The 23494-nt window shown below is 33.2% G+C and overlaps 3 protein-coding genes across 5 annotated transcripts in view; 1 reads left to right on the plus strand and 2 right to left on the minus strand.

Moving 5' to 3' along the window:
- LOC128187351 (E3 ubiquitin-protein ligase TRIM36-like) overlaps positions 1-23494 on the plus strand; it is an 83111-nt gene that overhangs the window by 9984 nt on the left and 49633 nt on the right. The gene's annotated exons all lie outside the window — the stretch shown is intronic.
- Positions 1831-8777, minus strand: LOC128187347 (uncharacterized). The gene is made up of 5 exons (XM_052857758.1): positions 8051-8777; positions 7590-7730; positions 5025-6841; positions 4293-4391; positions 1831-3175 (listed from the first exon to the last, which is right to left on the minus strand). The coding sequence occupies exons 3-5, from the start codon at positions 6589-6591 to the stop codon at positions 2913-2915; spliced, it is 1929 nt and encodes a 642-aa protein (XP_052713718.1). The 5' UTR covers positions 6592-6841; positions 7590-7730; positions 8051-8777; the 3' UTR covers positions 1831-2912.
- On the minus strand, positions 8810-19346 carry LOC128187359 (N-lysine methyltransferase KMT5A-like). Its single transcript, XM_052857776.1, has 4 exons — positions 18887-19346; positions 15563-15698; positions 11631-11826; positions 8810-8945 (listed from the first exon to the last, which is right to left on the minus strand). The coding sequence occupies exons 1-4, from the start codon at positions 19053-19055 to the stop codon at positions 8877-8879; spliced, it is 570 nt and encodes a 189-aa protein (XP_052713736.1). The 5' UTR covers positions 19056-19346; the 3' UTR covers positions 8810-8876.

The following is a 23494-nucleotide window of genomic DNA, read 5'->3' on the forward strand; positions in this document are numbered from 1 at the left end:
GGTTACTATCATTTCAACATTCAACCAAATGAGATTTAAAACGTTTGAAAAATGTTATGTGATTAAAATCTTAAATCGCGAGGAATACTTGTACCGATAACATAAAAAACTGAAATCCTAATCCTCACATAACTACGTGTATAGTTTGGGAACTTAGGCATGATAAATTTTATTTATTTATTTTTTAAATATATTTAACTGAGGGCCAATAACACACACAGTACACCTTTTGATATTGACATATGAATCCAATTTACATTAAACTGAGGACAAAACACACACGGTACAACTTTGGGGAATTACACATGAATAAAGTATACACTAAACTGAGAACCTAATACACACGGTACAACTTTGGGGAATTACACATGAATAAAGTATACACTAAACTGAGGACCTAATACACACGGTACAACTTTGGGGACTTACACATGAATAAAGTATACACTAAACTGAGGACCTAATACACACGGTACAACTCTGGGGACTTACACATGAATAAAGTATACACTAAACTGAGGACCTAATACACACGGTACAACTCTGGGGACTTACACATGAATAAAGTAAACACTAAACTGAGGACCTAATACACACGGTACAACTTTGGGGACTTACACATGAATAAAGTATACACTAAACTGAGGACCTAATACACACGGTACAACTCTGGGGACTTACGCATGAATATAGTATACACACTAAACTGAGGACCTAATACACACGGTACAACTTTGGGGACTTACACATGAATATAATATACACTAAACTGAGGACCTAATACACACGGTACAACTTTGGGGACTTGCACATGAATAGAGTTAACACTAAACTGAGGACCCAATACACACGGTACACGTTTGGGGACTTACACATGAATATAGAATACACAAAGTAAACATTGCAGACTTTAATAGATATGAAGCTTTATATTGAAATTATGAAATATAGACGATTAAAGTCACAATTTACTGAACTTTCAAACGTTTCCAGGGCAATTTTGCATTTTTTTTTCGCCGATCCTACATTCACCACTAGAAGCAGTGTGCATTTAGAGAACATTAACATGGCAAATTATGCTGTAAAACCTTCCGAGATATCTAATTTTGGTCCAAAAACTGAATTTAAAAAAATCATACATGTACAATTGTAATTTCTTTTCCACTTGGATCCACGGATTGTCAACATCCCCACTTATTCATTATGCTTACAAATCTGCCCGATAAGAAACTACAGTATTGCGCGAAACTTAAATGGCAATAAAATTATAATTTATAAACTTTTGTTCAGAGTATGTGCTAAAGGCTATTCAAGGTATTAGCTGAAAGTTGGATTATTCTTCTTCCGTAGTTATTATAACAAAAATATGTATTTTAATGTCATTCAAATCAAAATTTGAATTGTACGCAGAATGATCACAATACCACGTTTTTGCAGCACAATAAATTTCTGAACATTACAGCTCATGTGAGCCTCGTATTAACATATTTATATTTTGATGTAATGAATAAATTTCTTACTGCTCTACAACAAATTAACACTAATATAAGTAATCAAAATTTATTGGCAAATATTTTCATACAATTGATAAAATTGCAATTAAAGTTGCAATTATAGTTATCATTTATCATACACTTTCAATCCATTCATGTCAGTTTAAAACTCCACTTAAACATAGCATTTAAAAGAAGTTTAAATTTTGAAAAAACATCTCCATCCAAATTAATTAACAAATTCTATGTAAAACAATATACTATTTGATCATACACAAATCATTGATAAAATTGTAGAACTTAACAGTAAAATAACATTCTCTATTGATTACAATACTCAAAATCAGCCAATTTTTTATTTCCAAATCTCCAAATCATCCCAAACAATCAAATACCTCGTATGTATAGTGCATGTGCATACTAGCTGTAAACGATGCATCATTCATATCAATGTCAACTCTCAACATCCACAATAAAGTAATTCATTTCAACAGTATGAAACATGTCAATACATGTATCTACTTCTCCAACATTTCATCAGTGCAATTTGTGAATTTACAAATTCAAATTATTCAGAGTTTACTAATGCTGTCAGTTCACTCCAAAACCGAAATTGTAAAACACTATATGTACATGTACATACAACATATTCTCTACATTTTGATTAAAATAACCAATTCGTATATCTATCATTAAAACATTTCAACAAATCTACAATTCTTGTGAATACAGTACACATTCTGTTGTTCATACAACTATCATCAATGCACATCAACAGTACAATTAATTTTTATATAGCAAATCTAGCTCATTAATATAATTTGCAGTATGCAAAGTTACTAAATATTTTCTTAATTTCTAGTACATTATATATTTGTCAAAATCTATTTCCAAACATCAAATCAAATCAATTACCAGTTATGTATAATTCATACAAATACTAACTGTAACCATAGTCATTCATACAACCAACAATGAAGGTAGATATACCGGTACACAATTTGCTCATTAATACTTCATGTCCAGTCACTGTAATATTTATTTCAATCCCTCTGTATTTCAATGACAATGCTAAAATTAATCAAGGTCTATACCCAAAATATCTGAAAAAAAAATAATTTTGTCATTTCAAGTTAATGTCAACTGAAAACACAAAACCATATTAGTTTTACAGTTGTATTAATCAATTCCAGCTAAAGTTATCATGGCCCTTATTCCTTAGTTATTTTACAAAGGTGAATGCTCATCACAGCAACAAACATGACAACAGTATGTATTGGTAAAGCTATACATGGAGTATTTTCTACAAATTTGCTAATTCTCACACTTCTGTGCTTTATGAAATATATGAAAATTGATGTCCACAAGCTATAATGAACTTGTAATTACTTCATTATCAAAGTAAATAAAGACAAAATATCAGCATTTTCTTTGTTTTTTTATAAGGTTGTACACTTGATCTTTCACATTTCTCCAAGTTCTTTTGGAAAGGATTTTATCCTTTTTTAAAACATTCTCGATATCGTTCTTGCCAGGAACTTTGGACATTGCAATAAAATGGGAAAAATGCTTGTTGACTGAATTCATTTCAGATGGATTCCATGGTTTTTTCTGTGTTTTGTGACGTTTGCCTGCAGAATTTTCATCGGTAGATCTGCCATCAGAGGGTGCTTTCCTTTTCTCTGAAATTACGAGTTTTAGAATATAAATTGGTTGATAATATGGTTGGAATGTGAAAAATGCAAATAACTAAGAAGTAGTACAGTACCGCAACATTTTTTTTCACAAGATAAATAATAGAATTTACGCATTATAGGACAGGCTTTATGCATGATAGAACAGGATACATGCATGATACAATAGGATTTATACACCATAGGAAAGAATATTGTTAATTTGATGGAATGTTTGATAAAGATTTGCATTATTTGTTCGAATATTATTGTTAACGGAGCGATGAACGATTTATAACTTTAAAATAAAATAGCTTGCTTACAAAAAGGCAGGGTACAGCTTACACGATAGGATAAATGGAGAAACTGATAAAATTTAACGATAAACCTGATAGGATTACTGTACGTTAGGATAAGACTAATGCAAGATAGAACAGTTTACATGCGCGATACAATAGTATTCATACATTGATAAAGGATTGTAAAAAAAAAAATAACTTTGCAGGTACCATATTCTCATATCTCATTCTGGCTAAATCATTTTGAGAGAAGTAAAAAGGAATTTGTCATCTGCATCTATCATACATGTAAATGTAATATGAAAGATACTAAGTATATTAAAAACTTTATATATAAACTACATGGTCTTGACATGTACTTGATTTTTTACTGAAAATTCTTCACATTATGAGCAAACAGAAAATATGGTAATGCCCGTGATGAAGTTTATCAACTATATTCATGAGTCATATTTAAGCTTTGTTTTTGTCTTGTTTTAAGAAAACAAATTAACTAAAAAAATTGTTTGTTGTTTGTAAATCAGAATTTGAAATCTTTCCACTCAATTAGAAACATATTTTCTAACAACTATATTCTTGGGAAAAATGTCAGTATGATAATTAAAATACATCTGATGGGAACTGTTTTGTTAGGGATGGGGGAGATGTAAGAAGTTTTAAGAAGTTAAAACTATGACCCTATGTGGACTGAAGCTTGACTGTTATGTACCCAACATCAAATCTTGAGAACTGCTTTTTTTCATGCATCTAGTTTAAAGTAGAATTACAATATACCAGAAAAGGAGAATATACTAAAAATAAATGTGTACTGAAATAAGGGTACAGACCTTGAGCGCTTTTATTATGAAGACTGTCTTTATCAGTCTGGTAATCCATTTCTCCATCACTCTCATCAGCACAGGACCCGTCAATTTCCTTTACCTCTTCTGGAAAAAAAAAAATCCAAAAACGATAAGAGAAAGTTATGAACATTAATTCTTAATCATATGTACAAGAAATTAGAATTCTTACCTTCATTAACTAATAAGAGGCCTACAGGCCTTGACAGTCACCTGAGTACCATAGCATTTAGATTAACCTGGCTGAGGGTCTCATTTTTGCATTTTAAGCTTCATTTTGGAGTCTAAACCCTAATCCAAATTTTAATTTTGGTTAAAAGAAACTTGCAGACTTTAACGGTAAACTTTTATAACATTCAGTTTTGTTGATAATGCACACGTGCAGTTATTTCCTAAATTATGGCAGCAATATGTTACATGTACCCATGTGAATTAATTGACCTAAAAAAAAGTCATTCACTATACGGCCAAATTTACCCCCCCCCCCCCAAAAAAAAAGCCCAACCCCTGCCCCACTGGCAAAGAATTTCACAATTTTACAGTACAACAGTCCACAATAAACATACTATACTTAACCACATCTAAATTCAAAAGTTATCAAAAGTCTATAGATCAAACTTGCACAGGAGGAATAAATAATCACCATTGAAATATAACAAATGAGTTCATTTTAATAATCTATTCACAACACTGAATCCTTGTTTAAAGAAAACAACTCACCCTGATTATTAAATGGCATCTCCGTGACATTTTTCCCCTCGTTAATTAGCATTAACATCTTGGAAATCTTTGTTTTTTGAATGATATCCAATGGTTGCCGATAAATTTCTCTGTGGATTCTTATGTCATGGCCAAGGAATTTGGCTAATTGGTCCTGACCGTTTTCACTAAGCTCATGGATTTGTGCCATTGTGGCAATGTGTTTTCTGAGGTTTGTATAGGTTATAATGTTTCCATAGCGCAATTCTATTTTCCCACATATTTCATTCAATACGTCACTTGCCCTTAGTGTTCGTGTGGAGGGTGATGGTCTAGCAAATAAATATTTTCCACATACATTTGCATTACTTCTTTTCTGCATTAAGAGATCAATGCATTTAATCATCTCTGGAGTAAGTAATATTGCAACTTTTCTTTCCTGTTTGCCTTTGAGTTCAATTCGAGTCAAAGAACGACAAAGCTCAATTTCCACGTCTGACAAACTTGATTTAAGTTCGTCATCGTAGGGAACACTGTTTTGTGCTTCAATAGCTTGCTTGTAATTGTCTACAGTAATACGCTGCACATCGCCTCCACGCTTCCTGTTAAAAAGAGTTATGTGACATCGCGTCATCTTTGCCAGCTCAATGTAGAAAGCTGAATCATTCGACAATTTCATCAAAAGTTCTTTGATTTTTTCTTTTAGGTAGGAATTAAGCTTGTACACATCCTCGCTTAGAGGTAACATTTTTGGCGCATTATACTTTTTCTCACTCAAAGTTTGTCGTGCACGGGAAGAGATGAGATCGTTCCAATCAGACTCATACAGCTGAATGAAAGCTGAACCATTCTCTTGTTTTGTTATATCTGACTCAATAATTCCATCTGATCTATAAATCCTTGCACATCGTTGAAGACTATACCCTATTTTCAGTGCCAGTGAAGGAGTTGCATACATATGTGTATCTTCACTAAATCCTGCAAGGGACTTCACACACGACACAACATTGTTAAATTTCTCAGGACTAAAACAATCCTCAATCTTCTGGATACCCCATTCAGGTGTCTTTTTGGCTTCTCCAATTAGTCTGCCTAGTTCTCTCATTCTGCAGCTGATGTGGTTAGATGTATGTTCCTGGATGTCCTTATTTTCATACAGACGCTTCCCAAATTTCAGTATGAGTGGATCGCGATATATATACATATAAATGTCATCTTGAGACATGGATAATAAAACATCTTTGTAAAATCCTCCATTAATATGTTCTGGAATAGGTAGTAAAAAACGACCTTCTTTCACTCCTTGACTTTTTTTTTCAGTCTGCTTACTAACACATGTCTTAAAATGATCACTCAATGATGTTTTGGAGTACAAACCCTTGCAACCACTACATGGTATAAATTCACTATGTGCTCTTGTCTTCTGCTCTCTATACTTCGGTATTAATGTTCCAGTTCCATTTCTCAAAATGTTGAAGTTGTGATCCCAGTCTCCTTCATTTCTTATTGTTTTCCAAATTTCTTTTCTTTCAGCACTGTTTTTGGGTAAGGAAAGAGCCTTAGCTACCATAACTTCATTTTTGTGCATTGTTTCCAAGTGTCTAGCCAGTTTTGGGTACAATCTTCCACAAAATTTGCATGCATGTTTTTTGTCCCATTTCTGCTTTCCTTTCTCTGTGTTGGTTTTCTGTACAGTGATAGTTTCCAAAGGGATAGATATTGGCACAACAAAACTTTTCTCAGAATCATTACTGTCACTGACATAATCGGGAGGATTGGATGAATCTTTCAAATGTAGCAAGGAACGAACTGCATTGTCATCTGTATCACTAGAACCCCTATCAAAAGGAATAATATTGTATTAATTCAATCTGACAAATAGCAAAACTCATGTTTCTATAAAGTTCACTACTGATGTACTTAAATTTAGCAAATTCATAAAAATATAAGAAATACTAGACATGATCTCATTGCGAGCAACAAATAGGTTTTCTGTTTGATTATGAATTAATGACAGGGTTCAACTAATATGTTGACATTATTTCATTTCTAAAATTTAATAAATCCACCTTAATTGGGCAAAATCATAACAAATACAATAATTTTACTAAAATCCAAAAATCTTAAGAAGGGCTTAACTAAAAGCCCGAATGATTTTATGCATTACTTAACAAAAACTGGAAATTAAAAGGTTTAATATAAAACAAATCATTTTACTAGGTACAAATTAACAATTCTTCTGAATCAGATTTGGTACGAGTTACTATATTAATTTTCTCAGACTAATTTTTGACCCAACACTGCAGAATTAAGATTTCCAAAAAAGGTCATTTTTAAGAGGCAATATCTCTGCAATGTGTTGGAATCACTTCCAGTGACATTCAGAAGTGACGGACAACCTGCCCATAATCAAATTTGGTAAGTTTAAAACATATTTTGATGAAGAAAAAAAATCCAAATTTGAAATTTGAAATTTTTTTAAAACAGTTTTCCAAAAATGCCATTTTAGCAGACCAGAAGTGACGGATGATCAGGGTATTAGCTGAAAATAAGGAATCTACAGCATATTCTTGTTTTTGTACATACCTAGTTTCAAAAGGGATAGATATTGGAACATCAATACTTTTCTCAGAATCATTACTGTCACTGACATAATCGGAAGGATTGGATGAATCTTTTAAATGTTGGAAGGAACAAACTGCATTGTCATCTGTATCACTAGAACCCCTATCAAAAGGAATTGCATTAATTCCATCTGACAAATAGCAAAACTCTGTTTCTAAAAAGTTAAGTACTGGTGTACTTTAACCAATAAATTTATAAATATAAATAATATTGAATTTGCTATAGGTATGTTAATTTTTATAGTGATTACTAAACAACAAATTAAGACTGATGAACCCAATTCTGTATAAAATTCAAATCATTAATTATACTCTTATTTTTATACAATCCTTTATAGACTTTACAGAACCTATTCTTAAAAATAATGATCAGGTAGAAAAAAAAGAATCTGCAAAATTCCATTTTTTGAAGTGTCTACTTACTGATCAGTATCTTCTGAAGGTAAATAATCAGAATCATTGGAATCCGAAAAAGAAAACTCATCATCATCACCAACAAAATCATGGTGTATAAAGCTGTCAAGTTTCTCTGGAAAATCTGTGGCATTCCCAGGTACACGGCTGTCAAGTTCCTCTGGAGGATCAGTGGCATTCCCAGGTACACGGCTGTCAAGTTTCTCTGGAGAATCCTTGGCATTCCCGGGTACACAGCTGTAAGGTTTCTCTGGAGAATCCGTGGCATTCCAAGGTACACTGCTGTCAGGTTTCTCTGGAAAATCCTTTGCATTCCCAGGTACACAGCTGTCAAGTTTCTCTGGAGAATCTGTGGCATTCACAGGTACATTGCTGTTAAGTTTCTCTGGAGAATATGTGGCATTCCCGGGTACACTGCTGTCAGGTTTCTCTGAAGAATCCCTAGTACTCCCAGGTACACTGCTGTCAACTTTTTCTGGAGAATCTTTGGCATTCCCAGGTACACTGCTGTCAAGTTTCTTTGGAGGATCAGTGTCATTCTCAGGTACACTGCTGTCAAGTTTCTCTGGAGAATATGTGGCATTCTCAGGTATACTGCTGTCAACTTTTTCTGGAGAATCTTTGGCATTCCCAGGAACACGGCTGTCAGGTTTCTCTGGAGAATCTGTGGCATTCTCAGGTACACTGCTGTCAAGTTTCTCTGGAGAATATGTGGCATTCTCAGGTACACGGCTGTCAAGTTTCTCTGGAGAATATGTGGCATTCCCGGGTACACTGCTGTCAGGTTTCTCTGAAGAATCTGTAGCACTCCCAGGTACACAGCTGTCAGGTTTTTCTAGAGAATCTGAGGCATTCCTAGGTACACTGCTGTTAAGTTTTTCTGGTGATTCCGTAGCATTCCGAACTAAAAAAAAGAATATATGTATGTCACTTTTGGACAAAAATAAAATTAATCAAGGTTGTCTAACAAATCACGATAAACAGTTTTATAAAAAAGAATGCAACATAATTATAAGATGAGGGCTTTATTTATTTAACTGGCATGGTAAGAAAAAATCAAATTTAATAGCTAATTATGTAAATTAATAAAGAGGACTTATCTAAAATCGACAGGGGTCTTTTTGAGTATCCGAATATCTAAAATCGAGAGGGGTCTTTTTGAGTATCCGATTGCAAAGTTGTATAGTGAAAGTTTATTTTGAAGCTGACAAAATATATTTCATTAATATTTCTATTTGAATTTTCACTTAACCAATTGGTCAATGAAGTTCCTAGTTTCACTTGCTTCTAATAAGATTTTACGTGCCCCAAGCAATCCAATAGTTGTGAATATACCGGTAAATCCCTGAAGTCTTTATTCTTCATTACTTCCATTTTTTTCAATGTTACACAATTTATTGTAAATGGACATGTATGTATGACTTCTAATAGCAGCTGTATGCTTGCAATACAACAAAGTGGACAACTGAATCTTTTTTACATGTCTTAATGGTAACTGATTAAACTGACAAAACTTAAAATGAACTGGAGGGATTTATATCAAGGGTGATAATTGGTAACTAGTTAATTACCTGGTACATAACACAGATTATTCAAGTGCAAGTCCCCATAGCTGTACCGTGTGTATCAGGTCCTCAGTTTAGTGTATACTATATTTATGTGTAAGTCCCCAAAGTTGTACCGTGTGTATTAGGTCCTCAGTTAAGTGTATATTATATTTATGTGTAAGTCCCAAAGTTGTACCGTGTGTATTAGGTCCTCAGTTTAGTGTATACTATATTTATGTGTAAGTCCCCAAAGTTGTACCATGTGTATTAGGTCCTCAGTTTAGTGCATACTATATTTATGTGCCAATCTTCAAGTTTTACTGTGTGTATTAAGTCCTCAGTTTAGTGTATTCTATATTCATTGTGCAAGTCCCCAAAGTTGTAATGTTACTCAACATGATGGAAACAATTCAAAATTGAGCAATTGGTTAATCAAATAAAAAAAATAAACTCATGCAAATATAATCAAAAGAAAAAAAAAACTCTTCACAATGCTTAAAAACTTTAAATTCAGCAGGATTTAGACTGCTACTGCATATATAGCTTTCAAATTGTCATATACAGTCTAGACTGCCATAGCAACTCTCTGTCTTATGCGACCATATCAAGACCCACATAACATATTTTTCATTGATAAATTATGTCTTGAAACAAGTTATATCTTATTCTATACCAATATCAAAGACAACAAAAATGCTAAACCGGCTAATCTTATAATTGCATGGTTAATCTGATAATTTTTCTCGGGCAAATTGACTATCAGATTAAGTGGAACCCTCGGTATCTAGATTCTCATCCTGATTTGGATTAAATAATGGGGCGGATGGGTGGATTTATTTTATATTATCTTTTAAAAACTATTATTTTCACCATTCATGTCCTAGAAATTACAACTGCTCTATTCCTGAAATATTTAAATTGTTAATGCTAATATGAGTATACAAACCCATTTGTAATCTTTTAATTTCAACTTAACTGCACACGCAGAAAGACATTTGTATCCTTATTATAAAAACATGACTGGAATCGAACGTTTATCCATGTTAAGCAGCCATTGCAATGTTTGTATGTACCGAGCTTGATATTTTTTCCCTGAAATACACTGGAGCGGGTCATTTTCAGAGAGGTGGGCGGGGGTGAGAATCTAAAAAGTAATTTTATGTGGCCTAATGGCCATGAATTTTAAAATACAGCTTATAATTAAATCCTAGTTTTAAGATAAAAGATACCGTACATAATATTTTATCTATTTGAAACAATGTACTAAGTTAATAATGATTAATGTTGGATTATCACATAAGACAGTCTAGATTGTATACAGATTGACTTTACTCCAAAGGACAAGTACTGTGGAATCATTAGAATTTGTGGTGGCTAAATATTTGTAGTATTTGTGTGTAGCACTCCCCCACAAATTTACACTCTTGACGAAAACACATTTTGAAAGAGTACCTGGGTAAGTCATCATACTAAAACTGAAAACCGATGCATCTATGAAATTTCACCCCCAAAAATGAGCAATAACCCATAGTTCATGAAAATTGGCCCTCACAAATTCAAATAATATTACCACAGTAGTCTAATGATAATGAGTTACAACCTGTAAGAAAACAAATAACAGAATATAATGCACAAAAAATGTAAACGTTTTAAGGATGTGTATTACATGCACCTCTTTTGGACATCTACAGAAAAAAAATACATGTTGTCATTGGACAGCAAAAAAAGAAGGCCACATGCTACATCTGGTAGTTCTTGCCTGACTTTATGACGTCAGGCATATCAAAGGTTTAAAAGTTGCCTTCTCAGAAACAGTGCAGACAGTAAGAGCAAGCAATATCAAGATTTCCAAAAAAAGATTGACAGACAGACTAACAGGGGTAACAACAATAACCCTGAACATTCTTTACAAAGTGTGGGTATAATTATGATTACTTAAAGTGTAAAATACATATAAATTTAAACATCAACATATGAAAATCTTTCATCGACTATTAAATCACAAAAACTTCCACAATGAACATATGCAATGGAGTAATTACCTTTCCTCTCCAAGGATAGATGTTCCCTGGGCCATAGTCATATACCAGTTCTGTATTAGAGGATAATGGCCTTAGAGAGAAAAAACAAATGACTGGCTTTTCATCAATCTCCATCACTTTTGGTCTACAATTTGGATGGATATGATCATCATTTAACAGACGTCCAAATGATCCATCTTCTTTTGAAGCATCAACCCTTGATGAAAATAAAATAAGCAACATAAATTTGAACCTTGCATAACTGGTATTGTCACAGTGAAAGATATGAAGACAAAATATCTAAAATTGCAAATCACTTCATAAGTTCTACATATATATGTGTATGTAATAAAATATAAAAACAAGGCTTTATATACGTAAAGGGGTATACTGAAACATTTTTAGAGCTAGATAATCACAGTTTACTAGGGCTGTGTATTGGTAAAGATTTTCTGATACATTACGATACTCGCTAGACTTATTGAAAGCAACGGAGGTTGATGCAAACTATCCATGTACCGTATTTTCCCGATGACTCGTCGATGCGGACGACTCGTCGAATTGCTCAATTTTAACCAAAATTTTAACAAAATCCTACGATACGTCGATTCAGACGACACGTCGATCTTATCACTTCAAAATGGCATATAAAACTACAGTAACATTACCAGTGTATGAAGCCACGATGTCCCCGATATTGCTACCAATTATTATCAATCATTAACATTTAAACAATTACGCTTTATACTTATGCATCATATTTTCAAATACCGGCAACATCTACAAAGTCGCTTGCATTTTAAACAATTCCCGATATCGCGTGTTATGCATTTAACTAAACTTACTTTGTCAGAAATATTTTATTCCCAAGCATTAAAATAATTATCCAGTCTGACTATCGCCAGTGTATTCGCCATTACGTAACCAGCCACCTGTTGACTCGGCGCGTGGTCAATGTTTGTTTAACAATTTCCAGTGTCATAGGCATGCACCTGTCTCGTGTCGACTTCAAAGGGGGATCTCAAGTGCAGAAAGCTTAGCAATTACTATATGATTTGATGAAACTTGTTTACTTTGTATCCAGTAATGCAGTTACACGCTATTGTTTTACATAGACACTGTTAGAAATAGATCGATCATTTGTACGACTTGATAATGACGATATACGACATACATACGTTTCCCAAAAAAATTATCTAACAATAATAAAAGAAATGGACAATAATTAATCAATGAACTATAATCACTCTTATAACGGTACTCTTTATATACACAAGGAGTGAAATTGCCGTAAAGATCTCAGCCTTAGGGCAAGATTATTAACACAACCGGTGTCAGCCTATTGTATAAACAGTAGTATTGATTATTGCCGATTACGTATTTAAAGATTGAATTTGACCATAAAATATTTCTGATTTATACTTTCCACTAACAACTCTTTGCTAATAATATAATTAAATTAAAAAAAAAAAATATCCCCCGGATCTACTGCAATATTTTCTTCCATTCAAATTTGGTTTTAATTTTACTGCGCAATGTTATCTTCCTACTAGTGATACATAGAACCATGTGACGATGTGTTTATAAAAACGGAACGGTAACACTTTTAATTGATTAAAGACAATGTAACATTTCTTAATAACTGTTGTTATTATTATGTATTTAAGTGTTAACAGATGAGTGAAATGATAATTATTAAAGATGAACAGTGAATTCAACAACGTAATTTTCAATCACACAGCCAACTCAAGATAATTAAAACCAAGATTTTTAATGCTATTTTTAACAATTTTCTGACCTCGAGCCTACGACAAGTCGAACAAGACGATAAGTCGGGTGCTCTGCTTCTGAGAAAAAAAATACCGACTAATCGTCGGAAAAATACGGTAATCACTGAGGAGATCCAAAAAAATACAATAAACCAAGAGGTTTCTCACAGAGCCCACAGATTTTTGCTCTCTCTGAATTTATCATACGTTTTCAGAACATCTCAGTGATTATATGGAGAATTTACGTCACTCAAAAGTAACCTTCCTATTGCTTTCGATAAGTCTGGCAAGTATCTAGTACATTTTGGAACGATGTGTTTATTATGCGACAGACAGATGTAGATAGACGATAGGGATAATTCATTTGATCATTTTCCCACCTAGATCTCATCAGAAATCGTTGGAGATATTAATATAGAACTTGTTTAAAAACATATGTTGAAGTAGTGATGTTCTAATCATTGATTATAATCTAAAATTAGTAGATTATTACCGCATTCTAAGTGCTCGATTATAAAAAGTTTCATTACAATTAATTGGTTGGGTTTTTATTTCCCTCTCAACAAGCGCATATCATATAGCAGAATATTTGAGACCCGAACTATCAATACACCAAAAAGGAGCTGCGGTTTAAAAATGGCTGATATGTCAGACGTGCGCTATCCCTACCCGTGAAATAAAGCACAATCTCTTGTTTGGACATTTTTTTGTTTCAAGAAATTGAGTGTTGAACCGTCTAGCTACTAAAGAACATCTTTTGAATACAGCATTTTTATGGCAAGAAATATTAAATAAATTGAAATATCAAAGGCCTATTAACAAGTCAGTTAATTGTATCTTGTTTCTTTACATTTTTTTAACACTTAACTAGTAAGAAATATGACAAATTTTGATTATTATCGATAATAAGTTAGTTGCAGAGAGTCGATTATCGATTATGAAAATCTCACCGATTCCTATCACTAGCTTGAAGTGAGGACCTCCTATAAATCCAAGACGGCCGGTGTCGTCCTTTTACTTTTCTAAGGACGGGTGCACTTATGGGCACCGATAAAAAGTGAAAAAATGAAGAATCAAATTAAGTATATTTTTCCCCCTAACATTATCTATTGATATCTATTCCATAAGAATTAACAAGTTTTAGCGCTGAATTTATTGTTTATAAAAAGCAGAAAGCTTTAAAACATAGTAGGGGTCAGCAGACATTCGTGATTTTGTATAGTAAATCGAGGACAGGCATTCATTTTAAAGCCTTTGTTTACTGTCAGCCTAACCAAGTACAAACTCGTGGAAAAGACAAAATACACATTTTACATTTAGAAAACTCCTGTGAAAGTAAGAAGTTTGTACTCGGTTAGGCTGGTACCTAAAAAATGAAAAACGTATGAAAATTTCAAGATTTTTCCTATAGCAAGCGAAAGTTATTACCTGCGTGACCCATGTTTGAACTCACGCATGGAATAAATTATGTCAAACAATCACGTGGTTTCTATCCAGGTAAACGTTTGTCAAATGTGCTCACTGTAAAACATTGACACGTTTTATATCACTTTCCATCATATTTGTATGGTCAGGAATGTTAGTTTGTCACTATGAAAATATGCAACTTCAAAGCTTCAATCGATTTTTTTTAAACGTAAAAAAAACACATAAAGTATAATTCAGCAAACGTGCCAATCGATCCACCAACAGAGCAATGTTGATTTAAATGTCTCCTCCCTCTGATTTAAATAGACACAATTCAAGTAGGTTCGGTTCGATTTTTCCGGATTTAGATTTTTTATAGGCATTTAAAAATCCTCAATTTTTTAAATTGTATGCTAATTTTGGTAAAATTAAGCATGCATATAAATCAGAAGTATCCAAGAGTGCTTAACTATTACGAGAAAAAAGCAATTTGTTGATATTTTCTACATATAAACGGCACTGAAAAAGGGCCCATTCTCTATAGCGTAAGTGCATTTGTTCTTTACATTGAATATACTTTTTAACATGATTGAGACTGGGGTTATCAGTGAATTTATTTTTTGCAATACACACACCTTAGATTACCAATTTTAATCAATTTTTCCTTCAACAAATATCTAGAAACTCATTCTCCAGTAACCAAGCCCTTGTATTCTTAACATAAACAATTAAACATGGTGAACATGATGTACAAATTAAGCAGCAAAAATTTCTTACCAAAAAGGCTTTCCTTTGAATGTAAATTCAAAAATATATGTGTCATCTACATCTGGTTCTTTCTCTAATAACTCTCCTTCATACGGTAATAGGAATTCATTTTGTCCAAATTCTTTCTTTGTAAATACACCTCTTCCTGAAAATAAATAAAGAACTTCTTTTAGGGGTTGAAATTTACAAGATATACTTGCTGTATGCAAATTAAAAAATGAAATTGTGCGCTAAAAGAGACATGTGGTTGCCAACTTTTGCGAGTTACAAAATAATGGTCTAGCTTTTTCGGATTTTGAGGTTTATGATTATCCATTCAGATTTTAATTCAGAAGCTTACACTCAAGAAACTGTAGATGTAGAAACATTAGTTAGGGTGTTTTGAATTATCCCAGAATTAACCTTGTTAAACACAATCAGTTGTTCTCTTCTATCTTTATCCTTAAACAAAGTCTCAATACAAACCCTAAAATCATTGAATTTCACAATTACAAACAAGTTCAAACTATACTCAGAAATACTAAATAGAATTCAAATGTTGGAATATTGACAGACTGTTTCCATGTACAAATTGTTAGGTTAAGAAATTATTTATACCTTCACAAATTAACAGAATCATGATATCACTGCATTTTTCACAGCCCCTTAGGCATCTGACAAACACTGCATTTTAACAGCCCCTTAGGCATCTGACAAACATTTTACTATTTTATGTAGTAAAATGATCAATTTTTAAATTATATACAAGAATGGGTTCCTCAAATTATACAAAAAAAGATGTTATTCCAATGCAACCTAGTTCAAAATCACTTTATTGTATCTAATTGTTAATAATATAAACAATTTTTAGGATTGGTCTAATGTGTGGAAAACATTTTTTCCTTAAATTTAAAATATTTTGCAGAATATTTTTGTTGTACTTAATCATTAGGGCCTATATATTTTTACAAAGTTCCCAAGATAATTTCATTGTTTCCTTACTTTTTTCTAAACATTTTTAGGGTTTCTAGACCCTTGAAATCAACATGGGACCTATCAATATGTAAACCATCAAATTGAATTAAAATATTTTATCCTGCAACTACTTCTTGCATTGACCAAATAAAGGTAACCCAATAAACCAAAGCTATATTGGTAAATGCCCCAATATAGCCTCATGCATTTAACTAACGTTCAAATACACTATGACATCATTTTTCTTGCTTGGTTTACGCCATGGTGTCATGGTTTCAACTGCAGATAGGCAGCAAAATCTGACGAATTAAGCTTATTTGAGATGCAAAATGTGATATTATGTTACAGGATAAACAAAATACATGATAACGTCTTAAAATATGGGCGATATTTGGCCTCGGTCCAAAAACATGAAGAACGCCCGGCAAGCTTTCTTTCCCTTGCCCAAATACCATAGATTACTAATTAAATGGAGGAATTAATATCCGCGTAAAATCGCAAGAAGCCCCCTCCGCAGCATTTATAGTCTCGTCATTATTTTCTGAGAGTTGAGAACCATAAAAAATATATATTTATTCGTGCAATTTGATTCAAACCAGCGGGATTGGTCATGATCCATCACTTCTAGTGTTGTCAAATTGGTCGGAAATGATAATTGATTAATCGGTCAATCGGTTGTCTCTTACAAACTGATGATCGGCAAATAATTGAATCCATAACAAATTGTGTTCAATTCATTTAAATGAAGCACTATAAATAAAAGCTAATAAATAGGATGTATGCTGTATTGTTATCAATGAAAGTGTTACATATCTTTTGAGATTAAAAAAACCCCAGTTTGCAACGGTTTTTATTTCACTAAATATATAATTATTTTATTATCTCAATAGGAACTCAAAAATATTGTTAACAATGAGATTTTCAAATACAATTGAAGGTCAAAGGTGATCAGTGCATGCTTTTAACATTAGATTTGTTATCTCTGTCTAAAGATATCCTTGATTCACATTTTGCTTATTTACTTGATATTTGTTAAAACCTCTGGGTTCAAAACTAATGACATTCATTCAACAGTATGAAAAATTTCCAAGTTTTCTCCTTTGAAACACCCCCACTAGCTTATCAGGTTTCAACACACAGCTAAAAAATATGATGTCTGTGGGGATTTTGTACTGCCAAGTGACCCGCATGATATTGTTGAAAATTCTGTGAGGTATTTAAAGTGACTTCCGAATGGATGTCAACATTCCCCATTTGACCCTATAATTATCTTGTTTACCATAACTGACCTTCTTTATATTTCATGCAAGAAGTAACTGTGAGGCCATTATATAATTGCCCCAAAACTTTTAGAAGTTTGAATGCAAAGTCTATGAAAGAGACACAAATTGATGAGTACCCGTAATCTTTACATTGCATTGTTTACAGACACAGTTCAAAGTTGAAAACTATCACTGCTCTAAAAAGCGATTTTGTTTACATGCTGAAAAAAATACACATACAATGTATATGAAAATTGTATGTCAAAATAACTAAACCAAGCTATTCTGAATAGCTTTATTATCTACTTAAGTTTTAGAAGCTATACTGGCGTGCGACTAATTCTCGCCAAGTACCATTTCTCGCCAGTACATTGCGACATCATTTTTCATATACCGGTATTATTTTTTGTTTTGATAAAATGACTTCACAATGTACTTGCGAGAAAAAGTACTCGGCGACAACTGTTCGCACACCAGTATAGCTAAATCAGGAGATTGTGTTGGAGCTGTATAAGCCATAAGAAATAAGTTTTGTTCCTGTGAATTTTTCTGAGTGACAAATGATATTGTTTCAATTAAATTATCTTGACTATTTTCCCTTTCATCTATTTTAATTGCACCTTTATCACAGGTATGTGTATTTCTATTAAAAACTGTCCAAATGTACTGCATAAATATCTTTGGACAAACTAAAGATAGATGTGGTATGTTCACAATTTTTAAACGTTTTAAATAAATTTCTAAGGCCTATTCCCCCCTGGAAAATTAAAATTTCTTAAATTTACACAGTAAGATGACCAAATTTATGCCTTGGAACCCTCCGCCCCAACCCCGGGGAAAACTAGGCCTAGCATACAACCGAGAAAAAATCCTGGATCGCACTTGAGCGTTATGCACAAAGATATTTCTTTCATGATTTGCAAGGGGATTTTAAAAAGTATACATTGTGCATTTCTAAGTTCACTATACAACCCGTCTTAATAAGATTTTCATTTCTAATGTTATGCAAATCGTTATGGAAGAAAATCACCGAGTGCGAGTACCCCCCCCCCCTTCCACGGCACATCGTATTTCAAGTTTACATCACAAATGTCATCGAAACATGTAATCAACATACCTTTATTCGGAGTTTCTTTAATATAAAAGGCATCCCGGTCAATGATTCTTTGACCATGTTGACCTAGCCTTCCCCGTTCCCTCCGACTTCTTCTCGACATACTTTTCCCCCGCTTCAACAAAATGGCATATCCGTTTTCTATACACACGCGCATGCGCATTTCGAACATGTGTATCGTCAGAGGTGCGTAAGTGAAGATGGCAACTACAATCCGCACGGTATCTGTGTAATCACATGTCTGATGAAAACCCGAAAATGGGACTAGATACTTTTCGATATTTTTTAGGTTTAGAACATGCTATTTTTTTGATTTAAGCAATAAAAAAATATGGGGACTTAAATCAAGTCCCCAGACTATTTGAGGTCCCCATTTTACGACTTGCGTATCTGAGGCAGGCCCCCAGTTTGGCAGAACCACACACGCACACACACACACACACACACACACACACACACACATTATTATTTAAAATTTGCTCCAACTCTGAATAATTACAAAATTATACAAAATATAATTTAAAATATATACAATTTTGTATTGAATTAAGCTTTACTTTTATACATCTTATATATATAAGAAATTGAATATGTAATCTTATCATCTCAAACTGCACTAATAATAATGAAGTAATCCAGTTAATATGCTTGTATAATACATTTTCGGAGCATTCAAATCATTAGAGACACATGTAAGCAGAATGTTCTTTTTCTTTACATTTTTTGCCAAGCAATCATTAAATTTTAGTGCGATCTTCCAGATGATGAAAAAGCCCCTGAAGTTAAAATATTATTATACCCGCACTTTCTTAAGAAAGTTCGGGTATATTGTTGTTACCCTGTTCCGTCCGTCCGTCCGTCTGTCACGTTTTACTTTCTCAAACTGCTCTTACATCTTATAAACCAGCAAACTGAACTCTTGGAGTTTGATTTGGGGTATCATGTTGTTTTGTAAAAAGGTTTCAAAAATTCTCTGTTAGTCCTGGGGGGTCAAATAATTGGTAAAAAATGACGTTTTTTCACAAAAAACCTTTTTCCTCGAACTCCTCCTACATTTTCAACAGTAGACAAATCATCTTTTGGAATATGTTTTAGGGTATCCTATAGATGCGCAATAAGGTTTCGGAATTTTCAATTTTGTCCTGGGGGTCATTTAATGGCTGAAAAATGACGTTTTTTTTACAAAAAAAACTGGTTTCAAAAACGTCATTTTTTTTGGCAGTAGCCAAATGATCTTCTAGAATATGATTGGGGGTGTCATATTGAGGCGTGATCAGGTTCCAGAATTTTTTTTTTTATTAATGGGATCAGTGGGCAACAAAAATGACGTTTTTTGGCCCAAAAAATATGGTTCCCAGAACTCCTCTTACAACTTTTGGAGTAGCTACGTCATCTCTTGGGATATAATTGGGGCTGTCCTATAGATGTGCAATAAGGTTTTAAAAATTTAAATTTCATCCAGGGAGTCAAATAGTAGCAGAAAATTGACGTTTATTACTAAAAAACAAAACATTGATCCAAGAGCTCCTCTTATGATTTAATGGATAGACAATCATATCTTTGGATATGGTAGGGACTGTTATATAGATGTGCAGTAAGGTTTTAAAAATTTAAATTTCATCCAGGGAGTCAAAAAGTAGCAGAAAATTGACGTTTATCACTTCAAAAAAACATAGATCCTAGAAATCCTTTTATGATTTAATGGATAGACAAATCATATCTTGGGATATGATAGGAACTGTTCCATAGATGTGCATTACGGTTTTGAAAAATTAAATTTAACCCTGAGGCCCATTACCTACCGGTACATACCTTTTGATGCCCTTTAAGGATCAAGAATATATATGGTTAAGGGGTGGGGATCTCAACCGTTTTCGAGATATTCGTGCACTTCCTGTTCAAGGGGGGTCATGACCACCCCCAGGGCCCATGACCTACATACCGTTTGAAACCCCTTGACACAAGGAACAAGAATATATATGGTTTAAGGGTGGGGATCTCAACTGTTTTGAAGATATTAAGGACTTGCTGTTTGAAGGGGTCAGGACCACCCACAGGGCCCATGACCTACATAACATTTGATGCCCCTTGAAATCAGAAACATGAATATATATGGTTTAGGGGTCATGATTATAACAGTTTCTGAGATATATAGTAATTTCAAATTCCTGGGGGGGTGGGGATGACCCCAGGGGTCAGATCTAATAAACCCTATATATTGCCAGTAACAGCCAATATATGATTATGAAAACCCTATATTATTATCTTTGTCCGTTTTCAAGTTACCATTTACAATAGAGTCTACGATTCTTCCTACAAGATTCAATGTTAGACCCCACACCCTTTTGACACCCCCCTCCCCCGAAAAGTGGTTGTCTAACCCAAAATGAGAAAAATCAAATCAGGGTGCACAACTAGATATGCAGGCCTATCATATCCTAGAGTTTTGTACAATTCTGTTCAGCCATCTCTAAGAAACAAGTTCAGAGCAGGAAAGAAGAAAAAGAAGATGAAGAATAATAATACATGTATTAAGAGCCGTACAAAAACAATAAGTCTTCAAATTTCATTCGGAGACTTAATAATAAAGATTAAAATAGAGATAGGATCATCAAACATCAATAATTTAAAGATAATTGACAATTTCTGATTATAAGGGGGTCAGGATGACCCCTTAGGGTCAAGACTTACATGCCATAATGATCTGATGTGCCTGCATGACCTAAGGAGGAATAATATCTTTGGATTAAGGTGGGGATGGTTTTTATGATATTTAATAATTTCAGGAAGAGCACTTGGGATCATGACCTACATACCATCTTAAATGCCTTGAACAAAGAAACAATAATATAATATGTACATGATATATGATTCAATTTAAGAACACAGATATAGATCAATCATCTGTTTTGTAATACTTCCTATGTATATACATGTATATGTATTAATTTTTGTTTTGTTCTATACTATTCATGTTCATGACTGTAGTATGGCTTAGTCTTATTTTAAATTACATTAAAAAATTGTCAAATATATGACTTGGAACCCCCACTCCCAAACAAACTCAAATATAAACTGTTCTCCCCCCCCCCCCTCCCTTGTCGAATGATCTATTAAAATCAAAATATAATTTGGGTGTCTAAAAACTTACATAAACTGGTAAAAAATGTTATTCTTGAAAAAATTATATTACACCTTGCATAATTGACAAATGATCTATTGAGATATGATCAGAGGTCATATTTCTACCTTGGGATCAATAAGTAGTATTCATTGACAAGTTAAAATTAATAACAATAAATTATTCAAATTATAAATGTTTATATCCACATCCACCCCCCCCCCCCCAAATCTAATCTGGTTAAAAAGATTCAGTCTTCTTAATACATTCTTACATGTGTACAGTAGCAAATTTTAAATCATTTCTTGATTGCTTTTTCTCTTGTGATTAACATTTTGGAAATTGCTTAATTCAATTTTTAAGATTTATAAACAAAATGTTATATGCATCACTTCCATGTGTATTCGCCTATTTGGGGCAATTGTAAAGTCTCCTAAACAAAGCAGTGACATATCATTGGGCTAGGAATTACCCACATGGATCAAACACTACTTTATAACATGTATATAATGTACTTTACACCATTTGATGCATCATGCATGCATGATGACATTAGAAGATATTTTGTATTTTCCTGTTTTGCGGGGTCAGAACAGTCCCATAAGGTCATGACCTACATTATATTTGATGCATTATAATACATTAGGAAAGAAATACTCCTTCCTTTCTATTATAACTCATATAAAAATGATAAGTGTCTACACCTACTTACATGTAATACACAAATTTCATAAGAAATTGTTTATACAGGGTCAATATGGGGTCAACTCAATAGTGCATGATCATGCAGTCTGACAAATGAAAAAAATAACTTTTGCAACTAAAATGACAGAAACTTTACAAATGCGATAGGATAGGTAGCGATGATAAGCTCATTTAAATATTAAAAGATGATGATACAGTATGCTGTCAAAGGGAGATCACATTTAGAAAGTGAAAGTAGAACTTATATATGCATGCTGGCATCTCATTATATTGCGCTACTGCTACTACATGTATTATGCTTACCTAAATTGGTCAACATCATAATGATAATCCAATTAAAACACAATAATGAATTCCTTTAGCTGATCTTAACTAGGGGCCTAATCCTTTTCTGCATACGGAAAACACAGACATGTATGTATGGGTGTTGCTAAAACGCGGAACGAAAAACGGAACGGAAAGCGGAACGGAATGGAGAATATCATAACGTTTATCGCTTAAAAAGGGTATAGACTGGCCAGAAACGATTTACTTTGTATCTTTTATTTATATCTAATGAATGATTATCAACATGTTGTTATCTTATTAATATTCATATGAATGTCTATCAATTATAGCATTGTATACATTCGGCTGTAGTTGAGTACGAAACGGAAAAATCAAATGTATACGAATTGGGAAACATTTACATGATTAAACGAGCAAATTAGCTATAACTTTTTACTTATTTTTCTTATATGGTATTGCTGGCATATCAGCGTAACGTACGCAGTTAGTGAAAGCGT

Source organism: Crassostrea angulata, chromosome 6 (assembly GCF_025612915.1).
Source record: "Crassostrea angulata isolate pt1a10 chromosome 6, ASM2561291v2, whole genome shotgun sequence".
Classification (NCBI taxonomy): Eukaryota; Metazoa; Mollusca; class Bivalvia; order Ostreida; family Ostreidae; genus Magallana; species Magallana angulata.

Coding starts and splice junctions, on each gene's coding strand:
- LOC128187347 (XM_052857758.1), bottom strand. CDS start 6,591: ATGCACAAAAATGAAGTTATGGTAGCTAAGGCTCTTTCCTTACCCAAA. Junction 4,392..5,024: donor GATGCCATTTAATAATCAGG/GTGAGTTGTTTT, acceptor TTTTTTTTCCAG/AAGAGGTAAAGGAAATTGAC. Junction 3,176..4,292: donor TCATAATAAAAGCGCTCAAG/GTCTGTACCCTT, acceptor TCGTAATTTCAG/AGAAAAGGAAAGCACCCTCT.
- LOC128187359 (XM_052857776.1), bottom strand. CDS start 19,055: ATGTTCGAAATGCGCATGCGCGTGTGTATAGAAAACGGATATGCCATT. Junction 15,699..18,886: donor TAAAGAAACTCCGAATAAAG/GTATGTTGATTA, acceptor ATTTATTTTCAG/GAAGAGGTGTATTTACAAAG. Junction 8,946..11,630: donor TCTATCCTTGGAGAGGAAAG/GTAATTACTCCA, acceptor TCTTTTTTTTAG/TTCGGAATGCTACGGAATCA.